The 21,718-nt window shown below is 36.0% G+C and overlaps 4 protein-coding genes, 1 long non-coding RNA gene and 1 pseudogene across 9 annotated transcripts; 4 read left to right on the plus strand and 2 right to left on the minus strand.

Annotated features, from left to right (window-relative positions):
* Nucleotides 1-2,870: 2,870 nt before the first annotated feature.
* On the plus strand, nt 2,871-5,157 carry LOC133691335 (tubby-like F-box protein 5). The gene is made up of 4 exons (XM_062111789.1): nt 2,871-3,615; nt 3,721-3,808; nt 4,020-4,152; nt 4,234-5,157. Exons 1-4 carry the CDS (start codon nt 3,256-3,258, stop codon nt 4,901-4,903), a joined length of 1,251 nt encoding a protein of 416 aa, XP_061967773.1. The 5' UTR covers nt 2,871-3,255; the 3' UTR covers nt 4,904-5,157.
* Nucleotides 5,158-5,222: 65 nt separating this feature from the next.
* On the minus strand, nt 5,223-7,132 carry LOC133691334 (uncharacterized). Its single transcript, XM_062111788.1, has one exon. The coding sequence runs from the start codon at nt 7,043-7,045 to the stop codon at nt 5,396-5,398; it is 1,650 nt and encodes a 549-aa protein (XP_061967772.1). The 5' UTR covers nt 7,046-7,132; the 3' UTR covers nt 5,223-5,395.
* Nucleotides 7,133-7,144: 12 nt separating this feature from the next.
* LOC133691336 (CBS domain-containing protein CBSX3, mitochondrial-like) lies at nt 7,145-10,153 on the plus strand. 5 transcript variants are annotated; one of them, XM_062111790.1, is made up of 6 exons: nt 7,145-8,012; nt 8,091-8,409; nt 8,509-8,584; nt 9,315-9,388; nt 9,473-9,533; nt 9,644-10,153. In XM_062111790.1, exons 1-6 carry the CDS (start codon nt 7,849-7,851, stop codon nt 9,781-9,783), a joined length of 834 nt encoding a protein of 277 aa, XP_061967774.1. In that variant the 5' UTR covers nt 7,145-7,848; the 3' UTR covers nt 9,784-10,153. The 5 variants fall into 5 exon arrangements, with proteins under 5 accessions (XP_061967774.1, XP_061967775.1, XP_061967777.1 ...); XM_062111791.1 differs by having other exon boundaries at nt 9,674-10,153; XM_062111793.1 differs by having other exon boundaries at nt 8,105-8,409.
* LOC133691333 (small ribosomal subunit protein mS77 (rPPR2)-like) lies at nt 10,118-12,465 on the minus strand (annotated as a pseudogene).
* Nucleotides 12,466-14,478: 2,013 nt separating this feature from the next.
* Nucleotides 14,479-15,412, plus strand: LOC133691057 (uncharacterized). Its single transcript, XR_009841569.1, has 2 exons — nt 14,479-14,825; nt 14,949-15,412. It is a non-coding gene; the product is annotated as an uncharacterized LOC133691057 (long non-coding RNA).
* A 2,642-nt stretch (nt 15,413-18,054) lies between these two features.
* Nucleotides 18,055-19,901, plus strand: LOC133691832 (protein RADIALIS-like 3). The gene is made up of 2 exons (XM_062112437.1): nt 18,055-18,417; nt 19,634-19,901. The coding sequence occupies exons 1-2, from the start codon at nt 18,146-18,148 to the stop codon at nt 19,659-19,661; spliced, it is 300 nt and encodes a 99-aa protein (XP_061968421.1). The 5' UTR covers nt 18,055-18,145; the 3' UTR covers nt 19,662-19,901.
* Nucleotides 19,902-21,718: the final 1,817 nt, after the last annotated feature.

The raw sequence follows: 21,718 nt of genomic DNA on the forward strand, positions 1-21,718 counted from the left end.
GTTAACATGATTTTGTCGAGCAGGCATGAAGTGATGGTCCAACCTAAGCCATAAACCTGTCCTAAAGCAAATGAAAAGGAAAACACAAGCCATAATTGACATTCAAGCCATGGCTGCAAGAGTCGAGGCAAGACTTTTGTGATAAGCATGCCAAAACAATGCAATTATGCACATTTATGCTCGCAAGTATATTTAGTACATAGTATATATTACATAGTTGTTAGACTTGATATACAATCTAATCTAAAAAATAATTTATATCATTGGGTCACCGTATCACTTTACATTTGTATATATATTCTTTATTTAAAACAATATTTGTTTTAATTTTTTAAAATAATTGATTTTACCTAATTAGGTTTGAAAAATCGACCAAAACAAAGTTAGATAACAAATTAATGTCCTAAACCAGCATCACCTAAAAAAAATCGCGAATAATCAAGCATATTTCCTAATTACGTGACAGCTCAAAAGGAAGAATAAATATTGAACTTAAAGTAGCTAGTAATTACAATAACTTTTCAGCTAACAAAAAAGCTAGTTTATATATATATATATATATATATATATATATATATATATATATATATATATATATATATATATATATAAAAGCTGCCTACGGCCTAGATAGCTAGGACCAATGTGATGAAAAGATATACTATATAATAAGATACAATGAAAAAAAAAAAGTTGCTTGGACTCTTATGAGTGTCTGGGAAAACGGTTTATATTGTATTTTTTAAAAAAATAATTTTTTTTATATTTTTAGATTATTTTGATAATTAATATCAAAAATATTTTTTAAAAAAAATTTTAAAATAAAAAAATTTTAAATTATAATTACTATCACACTTTTAAATACAACCTTCTTAATTGTTTGGTGATCATGCCCCCCTTGTTTATATTTAAAAGAAAAGATCATCTTGCCATACAAAATGCTCAACCAACGCAACCTCGTAATAGATGCCCTAAAAAGAAGAAATTCTCAACTCTCGAGATAGAATTGTTTATAATAAATGTATACGTAGAAATTGATAAAGTAGCTAGCCTAGATCACTTGCTATTAATCTAGAGCTTGTTTAGTAGTATAATTATCGGTATTTTTTAAATAATTTTTCATATTAAAATATATATTAATATTTTTTTTTATTTTTTAAAAAATATTTTTGACATCAACATATCAAAACGATGCAAAAAATACAAACCATATTAAATTTTAATAACAAAAAATTTAAACTTTTTAAAAATATATCTGCAGCTGCGTTCTCAAACGTTTCCTTAGTCACTGATCACTGTTTATAAATGTGATATCTGTTTATTTTTAATTTTTTTAATATATTAAATAATATATATATATAATTTTAATACCAATATATTAAAACACTTCAAAAATATTAAAATAAAATTTAATTTAAGCTTAAAAAATATTTTTTTTAAAAAAAAACACAATTTAACAACAATATCAAATAGAATATTAACTTTATCGGTAATGAAAACAATAACATGAAGATAATTATAGGATTTCAAGCAAATGCCATTGTCTTCTTAAATATAGTGATTGTTTTTGTAATTGTAGTTATTTCTGAAAATATTTTTTATTTGAAAAATTATTAGATTAATATTTTATCATTATTTTAATGTATTAATATTAAAAATTAAAAAATTAAAATTTTTTTAAAACACCTTGCATTGAGTTATTAAAAATAGACAAGCATTTGGAAACACACTCCACACTGATTTTCAAGACAATTCAATAATAAGAGGTTAAAAATAAGGTAATTATTTTGCGTTGCAATTGAATTGCCGATTCATAATTTTTTAATTTTTTTTATGTTTCTATATACTAACATTAAAAATAAATTAAAAAAATAAAAAATATATTATTTTAATATATTTCAAAACAAAAAATATTTTAAAACATAACCTCTAAAACATATTTAAAAAGAATTAGGAATTTCTAGAAGATAACAATAATATTCTTTGATTAACCCACGGATCTTTTAAAGGAATCACGAGGCTTCACTGTGTGTGTGTGTGTATATATATATAAAATACTCCAAAAATATACCTTGGTGATAATTCGTTTGATGCTGAACAAAGGACACTTGTTAATTTATCAAATATAAAGGAATTAGGGTTTCCAATGCGGAGATTAACGTAATTTAATTAAATAATAAAACATATTTTATTAATTGCATATTATAATTTAATTTCTTTGTATTGTATATATGAACTCCCCCCTCAAATCGATATATAAAAATAAGTTTTCTAGACACATATATTGGTCCAATCAACGTTATTGACAGTTTTCTTGCCTTATACAGCATTCTGCAAGTTTTAACATTTAAAAAATAAAATTCAAAATCTGTTTCAAAACTTTTATTAATTTAGAAATGACCGGTTTATAAAAAAAAACCCAATTAATCTACCATGATCAATTTATATTTTCTGTGTGTTTAATATTATGGTGAAATATATTTTTTAAATATTTTTTTATTTAAAACTATATTAAAATAATATTTTATTTTTCACTTCAACATATCAAAACTATAAAAAATATTAAAATAATAGATTAATTTAATATTTTTTAATTAAAATACAATTTAAAATAACAGTAAATAAAAGAAAAGGCAAATCATTATTCATGTGATTTTGTGGGCAATTATTAGACCGCTTGATCACTACCACGTGTAATAGGCCCGTGTCAATGAAGCCAACATACCCAATACAAACCTAACACGTCAGAACGAATTTAGTATCCCGTCCAAGAAAATCACACACAAACACTCCACGATAAAATTAACTGACAAAACCTCAAAAAATAAAAATAAAATAAAAAAGCAGCTACAAAAGATTATATTAAAAAACGATTCAATAATAAGAGGGAAAGAGAGGACCGAAAGATTAGAATTCGAGATCCGAGAAAAATAAAAGCAGAGTGAGGGAGTGTGTGGCTGTGCCAGTCCCTCTGTTCAGAAAAAAGCTCCTCCGCCTCAGGTCCTGGTGGCTAACTTCACAACTGCCGTCGTGTCACTCCTCCACGTATACAAAAGAAAATAAAGACAGCTTTTGCTCTATCCAAGACATTGGCAGACTTCCCTTAGATTCCTCGTCCCGATCTCCAACTCCTCAGAATTTCGTCATTTCATATGACTTTGTCTAACTGTCTGTAATCACATGCATGAATTTGCCTGTCTCACCTTCTTTTAATTCCAAACCGAAATCGCTAATCAGATCTCGGGTGTGATCAAGATGTCATTTAAGGGAAAGTTAAAGGAGATTAGAGATGACATTTCTACCACATTTTCGATGGGAAAGTTACAGAGGAACAGAACAAATCGAAGAGGGAGAGCTTATATTGCGCCTGAATTAGGAGGTGGGTCTGAGTTGTTTAGCGAGTTGATTGAAGAACAGAGTCCGTGGGCTAATTTGCCGCCTGAATTGCTACATGATGTGATTCAGAGAGTTGAAGGCAGTGAAACTTCATGGCCTGGAAGAAGAGATGTTGTTGCTTGTGCTTCTGTTTGCAAGTCTTGGAGAGAAATCACTAAAACTGTTGTTAAGACCCCAGAACAGTGTGGTTGCATTACTTTTCCTATCTCACTAAAGCAGGTGACTTGAAAAAAGAGAACCCTTTTTTTAATTTTTTTGTTTTGTATTTCTGTGAACTGTTAGGTGTTAATGTAATTTTGGGGGTTCTTTTTGGTTTTTGATCAGCCGGGGCCGAGAGATGCTCCAATTCAATGCTTTATTAAGAGGGAAAGGGCCACTTCTACTTATCTTTTGTATCTGGGTCTCAGTCCTGGTAAAAACTCTATGCTTTCTTGTGTTAATTTAATGGGTTTTTTTTTGAATTTTTGAAATAGAAAGATTGTTATTGCAATGGGTCTATTTTTTGAGTTATTTGATTCACTATACAGTCAGCCGTGTTCTACTGTGATGGTGTGTTTTTAATCTTAGTAAGCTAAACTGTGTGTTTTTTGACTGCTAATTTGATGTCACTTATCAAATTTCAGCTTTGTCTGGTGATATGAATAAAGTGTTATTAGCAGCAAAGAAGATTAGGAAGGCTACAAGCACAGATTTTCGGATATCATTTGCTGGAAGTGATTTCTGTCAAACCAGCAATACCTATGTTGGAAAACTGAGGTATGGTTTATCCTTTTGGTTTTCTTGTCTTTGCACCACCTCGTTCTTCTTTTGTGGAATTGATTGGGAAATTCTGAACAGGTCTAATTTCCTGGGAACCAAATTCACCATTTACGACGGTCAGACTCCATGTCCTGCAATGAAATCCAATTGTAAGCCGCAGCGTAAAGTTCGTTCCATCCAAGTGTCTCCAGGGGTTGCTGCTAGAAATTATAATGTGGCCACCGTTTCTTATGAGCTTAATGTCCTTCGTACCAGAGGTCCAAGGAGAATGCATTGCACCATTCACTCGATCCCTATTTCTGCTATTCAAGAAGGGGGAATAGCTCCTACTCCATCGGAATTCAATAATCCTAGCAATGAGCAATCTTCTCCATTGTCTGCTTCAAAACTAAAGCAACCACCTATTGATTTCAGCTCGAATAGCCTTGCTGAGTCATCTGATTCACTTTGCAGCAAAAATGATCCCCTGATTTTGAAAAATAAAGCTCCTAGATGGCATGAGCAGTTGCAGTGTTGGTGTCTAAATTTCAAAGGGCGTGTTACAGTGGCCTCTGTGAAGAATTTCCAGCTGGTGGCTGCTGTGGAGCCTTGCCAAAATGTTCCAGTAGAAGAGCAAGAAAAAGTCATTCTGCAGTTTGGAAAGATTGGGAAAGATATCTTCACCATGGACTATCGATACCCCCTCTCTGCCTTCCAAGCTTTTGCAATCTGCTTGAGTAGCTTTGACACTAAACCAGCTTGTGAATGATCATTTTCTTTTGCCATCTTGTGCCATATTCACATTATCCTTCCCTGAAAATTTTGTTGTATATATTCCCTTTAAAAGAAGCATCTAGGATTTGCACTTTATCATCAGCATTAATTTTATGTAAACAGCAGCGGCCTTCGTGGTCTCTATGTAAGTTGCAACATTTGTTTATCCGCAGACAGGTAGTTCTGCAGCAGCTACCCCAAGTTTGTGACTTCTTCACTTATGGAATTTTATTTCACATATTCTACGAACTTCTAAATTTTTTTCTTTGTTTATTGGAAAGTTTGTATACTGAATCTTGATGTTAAGTTGCGAATTACAGTGAACGAAACATTTCATTAACATATGATGCAAAAGTATTATACACAAACATTACTTTCTGGATGATCTTGCATCCTTATTATCACATTTGTAAAATATCGTTATTGTCATGTACATATTGCATGCTTTTGTTGGCAGATAATCGTATCGAAGTCATCGTTTACCAGGTCAGAGAACCCCTATGTCCTTGTCTTCTCTCTTCTGCCCACAACTATAGCGACAGCCATGTCTTCGAGGCTTTTCTGGATTATCAGGGTCGGAGTCGCTTGATTCCAAGAAAAGCCCTCTTAGGCATCGTCTTCTTACCTTCGGCTCATAACTAAGCTTCTCAGCAGGGGTGACTTGGAATTCAGCCTTGCGAGTCTCCAGACGCACTGGTTTACTGCTGTTCTTGCTGGGTTCTTCATCGTTATAAGAGAGACTCAGCTGTACACCAGGGCTTCTTTCGCTTACTGAAGTTTCAAACAATATCGAGTTGTTGACACTTTGTGTGTTACTGTTAATATATGCCTTCCTTGCCGGATCTTCTTTTGTCAGCAGATCTTTGGAGCTTCTACCCCTCGAGCTTCCTTCTCCATCAGTAGTAGCTTCGCTGCTCTCATCTGGATTGATCTTATAACCACGATGAATGTGGACTGACCCATCCTTTCTTGATGATTCAGAGCCCCCATACATGGTAGCTCCTCTGTTTTCACCTGCTAGAGTAACAACGCTGACAGGCTTTTCTCCTATGGGATGCTCCATGTGCTCCATTCCCAGGTTATGAACAAACTTGGAAATATCTTCCCTGATTTCTTTTTGCAGGGGAACTTTTTCTCCGTTGGACATGGATGTTTTTTGATGAGATTCGCCAAAGGCAGACCGGGTTCTTGCTGTTTTGATAGTTTCCCCATTAGGGCTAATGGTCGTTGTCTTCTTTCTTTCAAAAATATCTTCCTTTTTCACTGGTTGTGAAAGATGCATAGGATGATCAGCACCTATGGTCCTGGAATCTGATTTTTGTAATGATGCAGGCGTCTCAAGTGCTGGCTCAGGAGTTGGTGTTGGTGCTGTCACAGCATCTGATGCTTGTACAGGCTCTGCTGCAGGTGTTGGTTTTGTTTCTTCCTGTTGAGTGTCGGATTGGGTAGACTTGGGAGGAGGCTGAGAGATCTCTTGTGTTGCTAGTTGTAATTTCTTTGATGGGGACTGAGAAACTGTTGGCTGCACTTGGGTAGCTGTCTTAGATGGAGAAGAGAGCTGTGGAGATTTTCTACCTGGAACTTGAGTGGCCAAACGAGACGGGGATTGAGTTTGGGGGACCGTCACTGCTGCTGCTGATTGGGGCTGGGAAGTGGTGCGAGAAGGAGAAGGAGCCACAGATGCAGCTCTTGATTGTGGAGTTGCTCGAGATGGTGACTGGGTTTGAGGGGCGGCTTGGGATTGAATTTTCGCACGAGAGGGTGATGGGGGCACAGATGCAGCTCTTGATTGTGGAGTTTCACGAGATGGTGATGGTGGCACAGAGGCAGCCCGTGTTTCTCGAGATTGTGATACTGGTTGGGCATTGACTTGGGACTCAATGGCTGCACGAGGTGGTGGCACTGGCTGAGGTTCAGTTTGTTCCTGTTCTGTAGTCTGAGTAGTAGGAGTCGTTGCTGGGGTTATCCCAGCAGGTCGGAAAGGTGGCCGTTGAATGGGGATGGTGGTGATTGGCCGTGCTGGTGCTCGAATTTCAACTCTAGGACGAGGAGGTTGGGGTTCAGCTGTAGGACGTAGAGCAGCAACAGGTGCTGATAACCAAGGGAGCCGAAAGCGGAATGGCCTCTGGTCTGCCATAGATGATTTGATTAAAGAAAATGAAAAGTATAACGAAGGATATAGATGTAGGTTGGCTGCGTTGATGCTTAATTCTTTGTAGAGAAATGCGGTATTAATATTAATAAGTTTTTATTTGATACCTTGGAAAGGTTTTGAGACCTTTCTATTTCCGTCTTCAAATTCACTCTCCTTTTGCCTCCTTTACTCTCTAAAGGCTAGCCTTTACACGAGAGAAATTCGGGATTCTTTAGACAGATCTTCCTTCTCTCTCAGGTCTAGCATCTTCCTTCTCTCTCAGGTCTAGCATCTCAATTTGTCATCTTCAAGTTTTGTATTTCTCTCTCGTTCTGCTTTAAGTTTTTAAGTTGTCACTGTGTTGTCTCCTTCGCTGAGAAACCAGGGTACTTTTCTCCTAAAGGCATTCTAAGTATATGCTTTGCAAAATCTCTGTTTGTAGGGCATAGCTATAACTCCATCCACATGATACATGTGTTATCTCAGACTATAGATTGCCGGTGATCGATTTCAGTTTTAATCTAGAATAAAAGAAACAGAAATTCCTTGACTCTACGATAAAGATACCAATACTGCAACGATGACTATTTTGTCGTAAGCACGTAATTCAGCATGGCAAAAAGGTTTAAGCATTGCATGCAACCTCTTGTTTTGCTAGCTGCCAATACTACCATTGTCCCATGCCTACCAGAGAAGCAACCTACAAAACAAGAAAAAAGATCGGACAAATATTCTTTCTTCCTTCATCCTATCATTCAAGAAAAGAACTTTGCAAGGTAGACATTCTTCTGTCTTCTCCTTGAAAAATGCTATTTATGGGTTGCATCCATCTCATAACTTCACAGTTACAAGATCGCCTAATCGTTTCAATCTTCTCCTTGAAAAATGCTATTTATGGGTTGCATCCATCTCATAACTTCACAGTTACAAGATCGCCTAATCGTTTCAAGCTCTCTAATCTTCCTCATAGGTAAGATAATTCTCATTTTAGTTTAGTTTAACAAATTTTATTTCAAACCTTCATTTAGGCAATCACAAATCCTGTCAGCCACATTCTTGCAGTGGACAATACTTTGAACTTTAATTTTTCAGCGAACAGTGTTGAAATGCAAGGACTTGTCCAGGGAGTAAGATCTTGCCAGGAAACCCTCAGAGTGGCAATTCTAAGGCATCCTCATCTAAGAGACATAATTGAGAGGAGAAAGATATTATCACATTCTGGATGTGTGACCTCCTCTCCTCCAGTGGGAGAGAAAGGACTAGAGAATTTAACAGTGGCAGATGTACTGGTGACGAAGGGAGAAGAAAAGGTTGGCTCTTGGCTCTGGTGCCGCACCACTGACACCGTTTATGATGCTGTGAAGAATGTAGGTTTATAATGAAATAAAGCTGAAACAGTTCTCCTGAAGAATGAAGTTTCTCTGTATAGTACACAAACATTACTGCTATAAGATCTAATTTTGCAGATGGCGCAGAATAATATTGGGTCACTGGTAGTCTTAGGAGAACGAGAGCTTATCGCAGGAATTATCACAGAGAGAGGTACCTGATTTCTGAATAAGCCTACTTTACATTGATTGAATTACTCTGTCAGTCAGGCATTCATCCTCTATCCTTGTTGTAATGAAAGACAACAACGAGAAATAAACTTGACATTGAAAAGACTTGGTAAACATCACCGAGCTTCACTGTGATGCACAATGAACGATTTTTTTTCTTTTAATTTCATTATTTTTTTAAAATTTCATCCTTGAATTTTTTTTAACAATAATCCGGACGCAACTCCCTCGTGGTTTTACTTTAAACCTAATCTAGATTAAAACTCAGGTCGAGAGATTTTTTCACTGTTAATTTCATTATTTTTCTCCATTTCATTCTCAAACTTGTTTTATTAAATAGCTAAGTTGATTTTGGATTTAATAAGCCAACTAGGTAATTTCAAACTTCTATATTATTTAATCAGATTAGAAGATTAACTTGCTATAACAAGTTTAATAACAATATGAAATTTCTATAACCTAAATATTTTTTTGTTATGTTTCAAAAAAGAATTATCCTACCCGTGGGTCTATAAACTGGTTATCTCTAATTCTAATTCTTCGGGAGAAAAAAAACTTTAAATTGACTTCGATGGTGTAGGTAATGTTTGGACTGCCAAGATTTTCAAAATAACATTGGAAACTAAAGAAATTTTTTTACTGAACTACACAATATGATGAAGTAGATATTAATCTAATTTCTGTTAATGGTGGTGGAACGGATGCTTGAGCAGACTATCTGAGGAAGATAATAGCACAAGGGAGATCATCTAAGTACACAAGAGTTGGGGAAATTATGACAGATGAGGTTATTTCTTGAACTATTTTTGTATGGGGGCTATAGAGTAACAATTCTCCTATCTAAAGATGTTTTAATTTCAATGCTTGACAGAACAAGTTAATAACTGTGGCATCTGACACAAACATTCTACAAGCAATGAAGCTAATGACAGGTATTTATGATGCGAAGAATACATGTTTTCAGATTACATGTAAAATAAATTAGAGTTTTTATTGAATTTGATGATGTCGTGATGAAAGGAAATTAAAATCTTGATTTGAGACAATCACATTCGACATGTTCCTGTCATAGATGGAAAGATAGCTGGGATGGTTTACATGGTAGATGTGGTTCGAGCTGTGGTAGAGCAGCAGGGTAGAGAATTGAAGCGGCTGAACGAGTTCATTAAAGGAGAATTCTAATAGAATCTAACAATATCAATGTATGAAAGCTTCCTGCTTGTAGGGATAACATGTCTTCAGAATCTTCTCGCATCAAGATCTCTTTAAATCTCACATTGAAGAAAAGAAAAACTTGGATCCAGAAACTGTCAGGCATGAATGGTGGGATTGCGCGTGTGCATGATTGCTGTGTGAGCATAACCTCAACTCGTAAGATCAGTCAAAGAAAAACATAGGGTACGAAGATGTCTATGGGTATGCCTCCAGTCTTGTGTGGATAATAATGTGTTAGAGCGCAAGGCAATCCAGCATCTGACAGAGAAATATCATAGCGCATGTAAAGCAACCGTTTAGCTAATACAAAATGAACCAACCTGCTTCTTTCAATTAATTATTACCAAGGGCCACTTTATCATGATTCGGTTTCCTGAATAACACCAACATGGGCACATGAATAAAAGCAAAATTCATGGAATATGGTTGAAAGGACGCTCCATCCTGCTTGTCAGGCAGTGTTCGACTTTCATATATCCTCTTGATTATCACTAGTGTGCCAAAAGCTCGAGAATCGAGACTGCAAACTATAACGATGGTCTCTTGCGGGGAAAAGCTGGAAATGCCATCAGAGCAACCTTCAGATGCTCTGAAGCAAAGCTCTGGGCCTCCACCAACCCATATACCCTTCAAGCCTCCTGCACAAACCCACCAGCGATAATAAGCCCACCAACAACCCTCTGAAATCATGCGCCCCCAGTCCTCCTTACCTTCCAGAACCCCCAGAGCTTGAAGAGCCTTCTCCTCGACCCTAGCTCATGCATACATAGCACAAAGACTAACTTGAATCTTGAGAGGAGAAGCCTCATCCTGCACAGAAATCTATCCAATAGCTTCTCAACCTCATCAACCAGCTGTAATCAAGCAATCGACAAGGACAGTGCAAGTAGCAAGTCCAGGCTCAAAGCCAAAAGATTTAGAGCCTTATCCAACGGATTCTTTTTCTCATAAGCTGCAATCATTCTTGTGTCCAAGCTTTATCATATAGTCAGTTATTCCTTGCCTGATCAGGATCACCAGCATGCCCATATGCCTCAACAAGCAATGCACAAGACTCCAAGCTGGGCTGGAATCCTGCGAACTGCATTGTACTGGCAATTCGCCCAGCTCAACCAACATCTCCATGTTCCGAAAATGACGGAAGAAAAGCCATGTAGATCTCCTTTGTAGGCATGATATCTCTTGCCTCCATCTCCCTCATCGATGATTCACTCAGCTTAGGTTGACCAGCATTTACATATGCCATGATCATTGAATTGTAGATGTTTGTGTCTGGTTGGAAACCATAGCTCCTCAAGCTTTCCAATGCTTCTCTGGAACGGTCAAAATTTCCTGCATTGCTGTACATGTGTACCAAAACAGTGGTGGTCAAAATATCTGGTAGAATACCATTTTCTTTCATCTTCATAATAATTCTTTCAGCGTCTTCTATGCGGTTCTCTTTAGCTTTGGCATCGATAATCATGGTGTAGTCACGGATGTTAGCCTGGAATAGATAAATCGACAACTAATCTTGTTAATCATACACAATGTCGTAAATGAACTAGTTGTGTAACTGACAATGGTAGCAGCAAAAATATAATGAGCACTGTACCTTAAGGTATAAATGAGTTTTCTCTTCTTTCAACTTATCCAGCAAAGTTAACCAATCAATCCTGCTAGGCTGTCGAAGCTCTACCCATTGAACTATCAGTGGTGAAGGTTCATCCTCCTCTTTTAGTGCTAGAATTTTCTCGGTAACCGGTAACCAGTTTGCATTTCCCAGATATTGGCTTGGGTTCCTCGGGCCAATCACGCTCTTCTGACTCATGGATTCTATAAGCTACTTCAGCCCACTCAGGATCAGAAAGATCAAGGCCATAAATCTTGTGCTTCATCTTCCCATGTCTCATAGGAAGAGTCACGACCTTAGGTTTCTCCTCACCCCGGGTCACGGAATTCCTGCCCTCTTCTGCTGCTTTCTCTTCTTCTCTGACGCGGGTCAATCTCTCGTAAAAGCCTCTCTCTTCCATCTTCTCGCAAGCCCATTTGAACCTAAACTCCCTCGGCATGTCCCCTCGGATTCCAATCTCACCAGAAAACGTACGCATTTCCTGCACCTCCTCGCATTGCAAAAAACCCATCATTTTCTCCTTCCTTTCCTTTTCCATATCCTTCAACACGGCATTGCTCACTTCCCACTCTGTTTTCCACAAATCCCCACTGAATAGCCACCACAGGACCAAGCACATGTTCAAGACCACCCTTTCCCAACCCCCCGGCATTATCCACACAAAACGCGTCAAGAAATCATTCATGGTTTCTTCCTCCTCCTCAGAATCATTACTACTGGGTTTCGGATTAAAACCCGATTCAATAACTTTGTTTCTCCGCTAGAGTGCATATATCTATTAAAAAAACAAAATGGGCTTCGAGTTACCAACATTATAAAGAAGCACGCATTCACGGCTGCTGCTTGAGGGGTGGATTGAAGCTCTGATGGTAGAAAAATATCTACGAATTCGTACTGTTCCATTAAATCTTGACATGTTGACAACTACTTGCCTATTAACTAAATGCTTCAAATTCATGCTTCCGGTATGCATATATGTACAAAACTCAAAACCCAGATGCAAAATTGCCACGAAACCAAAGCAGAGATATCAAATTGGCGAGAATAACCTCAAATATCTGAAACTGAAAAACGCACGTTCGATTTTCATTGTATATTTGCAACTGTGTTTTTTTTTATTTTTTTAGTTTTATCCTAAAACTTTGTTTTTGATCAATCAAGTTCTATTCAATAAACAATTAATTTTAAATTATTACGGAAAGAGTGAGATTTAAAGATGAAAAATAAAAATAAAAAACACACGATAAACATAGATCATATATCATAAGTTTTAAAAACATTTATTTTGGTCCTCTAACTTAAATAATCATGTAAATTATATAATTGTGGTCTTTTGAAATTGTTTCAATTTCATTTTAATATAAAAATTTATTTTTATTATTTTTTTATCCCTGATTAAGAAAGGAGAGAGGAAGGTGTAATATCCCACATCAACGGATGAGGGTTTGGTAGTTGGCCTTATTAGTAGTGCTGGTTGCTAACATGTTGTACGCGTTTTAGGGCGTCAGACTCAGAAGTGGGCTCGCATCACTAGAAACAAATCCGTGAGGACAATAAAGCCCAAAGCGGACAATATACAACATGTTCGGGCGGGCTGTTATAAAAGGAGTCGTCGAATTTCAGTGGTAGAGAGAGAAACTTACCGTTGACACCAATTTAGGCTACCAAAATAAGAGATTTTTGTGTCAAATTATTTTATTTGACGTGAATAGTTCATATTAGGTGTTTTTGCACCTTATAAGCTTGTAAAAAAACAAATCTAAACTTGGATTGATTTTTGGTTTTGAGTTGAGTTTGATTTTTGAGGCTACGAATGAGTTTGTCATGGTTTCTAGTAGGGGTGAGTAAAAAAACCAAAAAACCAAAAAACCAAGAAAAAAAACTGAAAAAAACCAAACCATGAAAAAAATGAATTAAATCGATTATAATATTTTAAAAAAATATTTGGTTTGGTTTAATTTTATAAGCTCGAAATCAAAAAACCCAATTAAAAAAATTAAAAATCAAACTAAAAAAAAAACTAACCAAACCAAAACCAAGTTAAGCCCAAAAAAAAAATTAATTCTTAATTTTTAATATAAAATAATTCTGAATAAAGCCCCTCCTCTAAACTGGACAGGTCCAGAAAATAAAGATCAACAGTGAATGGGCCCACAAACTGTAGCTTAGCCCACGCATAAATTCAGCCTTGTTAAATTTACAGTCGCCAAAAAAATTATCATATATTTCAGTTGTTAAACAAGCACTTGATTTTAATAAAGATAATTATCTCAGGAATTAAAAAAAAAGATCGGAAGAAATTGTATTCGAGAGAAATTTTATGAAATATTTCCTTTTTATATTTAATATTTCAATCACTTTCAGATCATGATAAAAAGAAATAATTGATATGTTTGAATCCATAAACACGAAGTTATTTTATTTATATTTATTTGATACATAGAATAATAGAATGTGAGTTTGGTACACGTTAGAGGTATTGAAATTACTGCAGAAAAACCATAATAAATTTTAAAATATAATTTATATTATTTTTTAATAAATTCCTTTAAATTTTTTTAAAATTTTAAATTTGTATAAGCTAGCACATAATATTAAACTAAAACTTTAATGTCATATTAAATAGTTAGTTGTGGGAGATTTTTTCAGCGGCAAGATTAGACTTGTTTTTCTCGAAAGAGCCAAAACTTAAATTTTACCAATTATATCCCTAAAATTTGTAGCTCCCCAAGCGAGGTAAATTCTCAGTATATAATATATTATTCTTTTACAGTTACAGTGATTATGAAGCAACGCTAAAAATAGAAAGTAGTCCGGATTTGTTTGTTTGGGAAGTAAGTTATTTTTTTTAAAATTTTTATTTTTTTTATTTTTAGATTATTCTAATATATTAATATTAAAAATAATTTTTTTAAAATAAAAAAAATTATTTTAATACCTTTCTAAATAAAAATTAATTTAAACCATCGTCACTACCATAATTCCAACCTATTTTTCTATTTTTCTATAGAAACAGAAATCTCAACATTATTTTTCTGGGATGGCAAACAGAGGGTTTGGTGAGAGAGAGAGAGAGAGAGAGAAACACCTCCATTGCTTTCATATGCTTTAGCAGGATAAATCAAGCAGTAAATATATGCTCCTGCTTTTGAACACTAGGCTAATTAACTTGATCTGTGCTTCCCTCTTTCAGATAAAGTGCAGCAGCATATCTGTTATCTTGGAATAAAATCAGAGCTAGGTCATCAGCTGAATGCTTTTGATTTGAATTCATGTCCAGCGTGCTAAGAAAAGAGAATATATCATCCTCAAGCGAAAGATTGAGCCATCGATTGATCCCATTGGTCGTTCCATGAACCTCAAGCACCTACCTCTTATCTTTTCGAACATTCCATCAGTAAGACATCTTTTCACTGCTTTATTGAAGTAGATTCAATGATAAAAAATCTTTCTCTCTAGAACATATTTCCCCATTTTTCAAAGATTCCCTCAATGGTGGCCCTCCTGCTTTTACTATCAGATCATGCGTGGACCATAAACTAAGAGGGAAGGAGGGGGGCTGTGCTCTTCCAAGCCGTAGAAAACCAAAGCTTAAGAGCCACGGGGACCCAAATGTTATATCCCAGGTAAGGTAAATAGATGAATGCTCCAATCATGGGAAAAGGGCTGCGAAACACAGGGAAATGGACTCCACCGCGGAAAGAGAGAAGGAACCCATTGATGTAGCTTTCACTGAGGTAGACTTGCGAGAGCATGATAAGGATTCTAAGTATTGTGGTGTATTTTATCGAGATTCCTTGCGCATTTACCTGGCCACCCGGGTCTATTTATTTATTCGGGCCCTTCCTGAGCATTTGAGTGAGAGCTAGTTTCCATACATGTCTAACCCCACACTAGCTCCTAGCATATTCCCTCTCGAACTTACCTTGTTGTAGCTGCATCCGTATTTTCAAATTAAAAATATCATTTTCATGCTTTTGATTTTGGGCTCGTGTCGTGTTTACAAACGAAAGTCGACGAGCCCTTTAAAATTTAACTTGGAAATGGGCTGTTGATCGATAACAAATCACCTTCAAATTTAAAGGGATAAAACCAGATTAGTCCCCGATTTATAATCTTCTTCTCGTTTATGTCCCAAACCTATAGTATGTATCAGTCGGGACACTAGTGCATCCAAGAGTCCTCAATTTGATAATTCCATTAAAAATTGAGAAAAAAGCTAGGGCACATTTGCTGAGAAAAGGCTCCTATTGAGGATTCTTGAATACATTGAGGACCTGATTTGTAATAGATTTGCTTAACAAAATGCAAAAGAATCCATGCGTGGAGCAGATCATTAACTCGAGCAACGAAGTCGTTTTCCGAATCCAACAACACAAAGGCCCAACAGGTCCACTGGATTGATTACCCGACGCTAACACACCATCCCAATACCAAGTAAGAGTATCAAGAACAGGCCATCGTCGCTCGTGTCGTTATTCGATCCATAAAATGGCGTTGAAACTTAGGACAAGGCCACCATATGGTTAACAGCCGGGACCACACCTAAGGACACTAGCTCGTGGCAAACACGTTTGTCTTGTTGTGAGGAGAGCGTTTGGCTGCCAAAGAACAGTAAAAACATATTTACCACTCCCGACTAAACTTTAGTTTTCTGACACTGTATCTTCCCGAAGTGCAACACCTAGTGATTCTGCTGATTCATCGACACAAGTAAATACCATCACCGCACGCCTTAGCAAACAACCTGGCAAGAAACCTTTGGAATGTTGCTCAGAAGGCAGAAGTAGAAGGTGATAACATATCTTTTCCAAGTTCCAACATCAGTGACGTACCGGATTCTAAGATAAACTTCCCGATAATAACTACACTACTCAGTTTATTAGATTTTTTTTAAGAAAATACTTACCTCCAGGCTATTGAATTAAAAAAAATTATTGAAAATATCATTACTATGTTTAATCATAAATTATTTAATTATATTAATAATATTACAAAACTCACCGATAAAATTATAAATAATATTTTTTTATTAATGATATATTATATTTATCGAGGTAGTTTTTATCGGTGATATGTTATATTTATCGAGAAAAATACCAATAAAATAGAGTAGATAATTTTTTTTTGTGGCGTGCTTATTTCATCTGCAATCTATAGTAATTATTTTATTAACAAAATTATAAATAAAACAAGAATCATCAAGGAAAGTTTTTCTGACCTACGAGCCTGTCAATAAAAATTTTGCCGACAAAATAAATTCTTAACTATCTACAGAATATTCCATCAATAAATTATAAAATTCTGGTAGTGTAGCAGATTGTCTAAGATAATTGTTAGAGAATAATATAAATCATATCCTGGGACCTCACCTAATAGACATCTCAACCCAAAAGCTTAAGCTGTTAGGTAAAGGTCTCAGGATATGATTTATATTATTTTCTAACACACCCCCTCAAGTGAAAGCCCTTTGGGCTTGAAACTTGCACAGGTCCACTTTACCTTATGCTTAATTTTTATCAAATAAATGAGGATGGTGAGATTCGAACTCGTGACCACTTGGTCATCAAGGCTCTGATACCATGTCAAAGAACCATCTCACTTAAAAGCTTAAGCTGTTAGGTAAATGTCCCAGGATATGATTTATATTATTCTCTAACATGTCAAAGAACCATCTCAATCCAAAAGCTTAAGCTATTAGGTGAGGTCTCAGGATATGATTTATATTATTTTCTAATAATAATAAACAGAAGACTTATTCTATCTCGAGGTTTTCTATTTGAATTCCAAAACTAAAAATAGAAAATAATTTTGAAAAGCAAAATCTTGTCATATGTAAAAGTAAAACGATACATGGTTATACAAATGTTTTGTTCTAGCAGTGCTATGTAAGACTAGGAAATGAATAATGCTTTATTCGCCTTCTCTTTTTATCTTTTTGGTATTTCCAATATTGTAAGAAATATTTGCAAGATCAGAATCGGAAGAAGAAAAGAGTGGTCAATAAACAATTACAAAAAAAGGGTATAATTGTGACAAGTTGCTCAAATTAACAAGCAAGGCAAGAAAATCCAACCACTAAAAAGGTGGGGCAGAACATCTGGTTACTGTGTGTTCGATGGAGGTCTGTAGAAAAGGTGGAATGGAGGCTCATGTTGTAAGCGAATCTATATTATGTTAATGAGTAGACTCAAGATTGGGGATGGGATCTAATCCCCACTCAGCTGGTAAAAATTCTCGACGAAATCCACTTGCTGATGATATTATAAAAGAGAAAGAAAAAGACTTGATAAACTTGACACTGATTCTCCTTTCATTTCGTCCTCTTTACCTTTGCTTAAGTAGGAGAATCACATCTTGTTACACCCCCGTGAGGGTGGGAAAATATATTCGCCAACTTGCACAACCCCACCATTTTCTCCTGCTTATAAGGAGCAAGCATGGAAATCTCTTGTCCATACCATCTCTTGACTCCAGTCTTCTCCTTTGACTGAGGCATGCAGTGGTGATCTTCACTTTCTTTTTCTCTCAAAGTTTCTTTCCTTTTAGTGTCTTCTTTTTTTACTTTTGGAGACTCTCAACTTAACACTCAACGCGTTTCCTTTCTAACCACCGTCCAGTACCTTATCCCCCCCCCCCCCCCCCCCCTCTTCAGTTGATAAAGCCACCTCCTCCACTACTCACTTACCATTAATTACACCTTTCCGCATAGGGGAAATGTCTTATTTCACATCTTCAAATGGCTCCTGCTCCTCTTGGACAGCCAAACAAAATAAGCTATTCGAGAAGGCCCTGGCTGTATACGACAAAGACACCCCAGACCGCTGGCAAAATGTGGCCAAGGCCGTGGGTGGCAAGTCTCCTGAAGAAGTTAAGAGGCACTATGATCGTCTCGTGGAAGATCTCGTGTACATAGAATCCGGCCAAGCCCCTCTGCCGAATTACAAGCCCTCTGGCAGCAATGGTAGAGGACTTGTTGAAGAGCAAAGGTAATGAACGTTTATGGTAACCATGATATATATACTCATAATTATTTACTGGATAAAAACTACATGAAAATTAATCTTCTCAATTTATCTTCAATATCCTTGCATGCAATACTCTTTTATTCTCGTCTAATTCCCATCTTAGTGAACACTTTTTGGTCACTACCACAATATCATGCATCTTAATTACACATGTTCAAGAGATGAATATTCACATTGTCATTCACTATCCTTCGAAGTTGAAAGGGCATGAGCAGGCACAAACTAGCTAAGCTCTAAATCCTAAAATCTCTCCAGGCATTACATTCCTGCCCTGCCCATTATATATTGCCATTGAATTTGCAATATTATTATTGTATGTATGCGTGCTATGGACTCTCCGCTCTCAAGATAAAAGAGTCTCTATTGTCCACCTTTTCTCTTTACCTTGCACGTATATGGCCAGCTGCCCACTGTATATAGAGAAAAGAAGATATATATTTTTTTCTGATTTCAAATCACCCCAGCAAAACTTCCTTGGATTGTGTATAATGCAACAAGAAACGTCACAGCTTTCATTAACTGCTGATTTTGAGGGTACGTATATATATGCTGGCCAAGCATCATGTATTATATTTTCATTATGTACTTGCCTTTCTCTTTTCCAGTGGCGTTAGGGTAAACACAACACCGACCCTTTGTACCCCCGATATATAGTCCTTTTATATTAATTTATATGTATATAGGCTAGCTATGGTCTATCCATCATCTATTCAACTTCCTAAGGGGAAAAAAGGCCCATGAAATCTAATCCTTCTTGTTTTAGATCACTCGCACATGGTCCTATGATTTGGAACTGGGCATAAATTATTATAAAAAATTAGCCGGTGCTTCTAATTCTGATAATAAATTATTATTTTGTTACACAAGAAAACACGAGTTTTTTTAATCAAATCTCACTTTCCTCCGTGACCCAACTCGTTAATCCCCGGACCCTGCTCACGACACAGGTTCTTGTGTCAAAAATTTCATGCAGGATACCCAATGTGGCCAAAATCGGCTATCTGTTATAAAAAATAAATATAACAAGACCCCCGAGTACTGTAAAAATTATAATTTCAAGGATAATGTGATTGTTGAGAACCTGCAGCGGTTGATTAATTAAAATTAAGCAGTCTAAATAGGGAATTAAATATAATTAGACATCACTAATGCTGTTCGTTTTAATTTTTTTGGACAGGCTTGCGAGGAACTTAAAGCTGCAATGAAGTGAAGCACCATAGAGTCCAGATCTGTAGAAACAACATGCATGCAAGACAAGTATTAAAAAAAAAAAGTGAATCTAGTTGCTGGCTTGGTTCTGTCTAGCGTTAATTACTGTAGTAATAATGAACGCAACATGAACAAGCCATGTGCGATTCAAACTTTTTAAGCTGGTGTGTGTGATGTATCTATTCTAATGGTGTTTTCCACTGTTAATTATATAAAAAAATCGTGTGTTCTATATATATATGTTTGCTCCTTCCCAATCAACAATAGAGTTGCAAAGCACTAACGTCTTTGTTTTATTAAAAGAGTGCTGAAAATAACTTTTTTCTCTCTCGTAAATGCATCAGCTGAACTCATCTATTATTTGATTTTGAGCTATGCATAACCTCACAGCACAAAAAAAATAATAAAAAGACTTATCATTTATAAACGAGATCGTTATCTATATTACTTTAATGTAGCAACAATGAAATTAGACATCCAGCTTTTCTGCAGACCATTTAATCCTACTCCAAAAAGTTTTGAATTTGTACGATCCCTGTTTGCCTAGTTGCCTGATCTGGAGGCACCCATGTAAAGCAACATCTGCCTTGTTTCAATCCAATTCACTAGTAGGACAGTTTTTGTTTTCGTTTTAGGAAGGTCAAATTTAATCTCAAGTTTTTATGAACTATAATTGCAGGACAAATTTAAACCCACTAAAGAAAGAAAATGAAGCATAAATATCTTAAATTTGTGCGACATGGACGCACTTGGGAAAAATATTTTCTGATGGTAATGATTAAGGCCACGATATGTCCCCAGAACACTATAAATAACTAAACGAAACTACAATTGTTTCAAAAGTTTACATTTATCAGTTGTTAGAGAAGAAAAGAAAATGGCGAAGACAGCATTTGTTCTGGTGCTTTCATTGGTGCTGCAGCTTCTATCAACATTCCGCACTGTGTTGAGTACAGAGGACCAAGGAGAAACCATCTCTGATAACACGAACCAGGCTGCCTCCTATGCGATCGAAGGAGAGCATGGAAAGCATGCCAAATTCCTTGGGAGATAAAATGGAGGATGCTAAGGAGACCTCATGTCATGGAGGGCATGGTGATTCCACACATATTTTGGAGTGAGTTGTTGTATGTAAATGCATGAACTATATGTGAAGATATCTCATAGCACACCAGCTAACTGCATACAGGTTTTCGATCCGGAAATTATATATATTCATGCACACAGGTGAATAAAGTTTCTTGAACGAGTATTAATTGGCTTGCTGTTAATTTCAGGACACGGTTTTAGTTACGGGAAATCATCAACCAAAAGGAGAAGCAGGACCAGCGCCGGCGCCGGCACCCATATCATCAGCAGGCCCGCGCGGCATCAGACTTGGATCCGATAAATCACAATTATAAAACCCGATCCAGAATTGATTAGGTCTAAAGTTTAGGTTCAGGTCGATTCGGATCATCCCAAATTTTTATTTTTAAACTCTCAAAACTACATTGTTTTGAAGGGGAAAAAAAACCTTTGGATTTTTCCATGCAATCAGCACGGTCTAGGTTTTGGACCCGTGAATGACTTGAATCGACCATCGATACAGGTCTTATAAAACTGTACATTACAATTTGGAAAGGGATGGTCGAGTCGGCTCCCTTAAATTAGCAGGTTTTAGATTTAATTTAAGACGAAGATTCTTCCGGGAATCCCAGGATGTATGCTGTCGATGCAATGTCATCGAGATGGAAATTGCTTGTTTGAATAAAAATTACATTTTTGTATATATATATATATATATATATATATATGAATTAGTGCAAAATATTGCTTGTATGAATAAATAGAATTTCCTTAAATAGCAAGCATAGCATGCCATCGTTCACTCAAAAACTTGGAGCACTTCTACCGATGAAGTTGATAAAACATGGAACACAAGACCAACAGGCATGACTTGAATGGAAGTTACAAGCATGGGGTAAATAGAAAAAAATGTTAGAAGGAATAAAATTGACCTTTTTTTCTCATAGTGTTCCATACTTTTGAAAAGATTTTCTCATTTTGTAGC

The sequence above is a fragment of the Populus nigra genome, chromosome 4 (genome assembly GCF_951802175.1).
Source record: "Populus nigra chromosome 4, ddPopNigr1.1, whole genome shotgun sequence".
NCBI classification, from domain to species: Eukaryota; Viridiplantae; Streptophyta; class Magnoliopsida; order Malpighiales; family Salicaceae; genus Populus; species Populus nigra.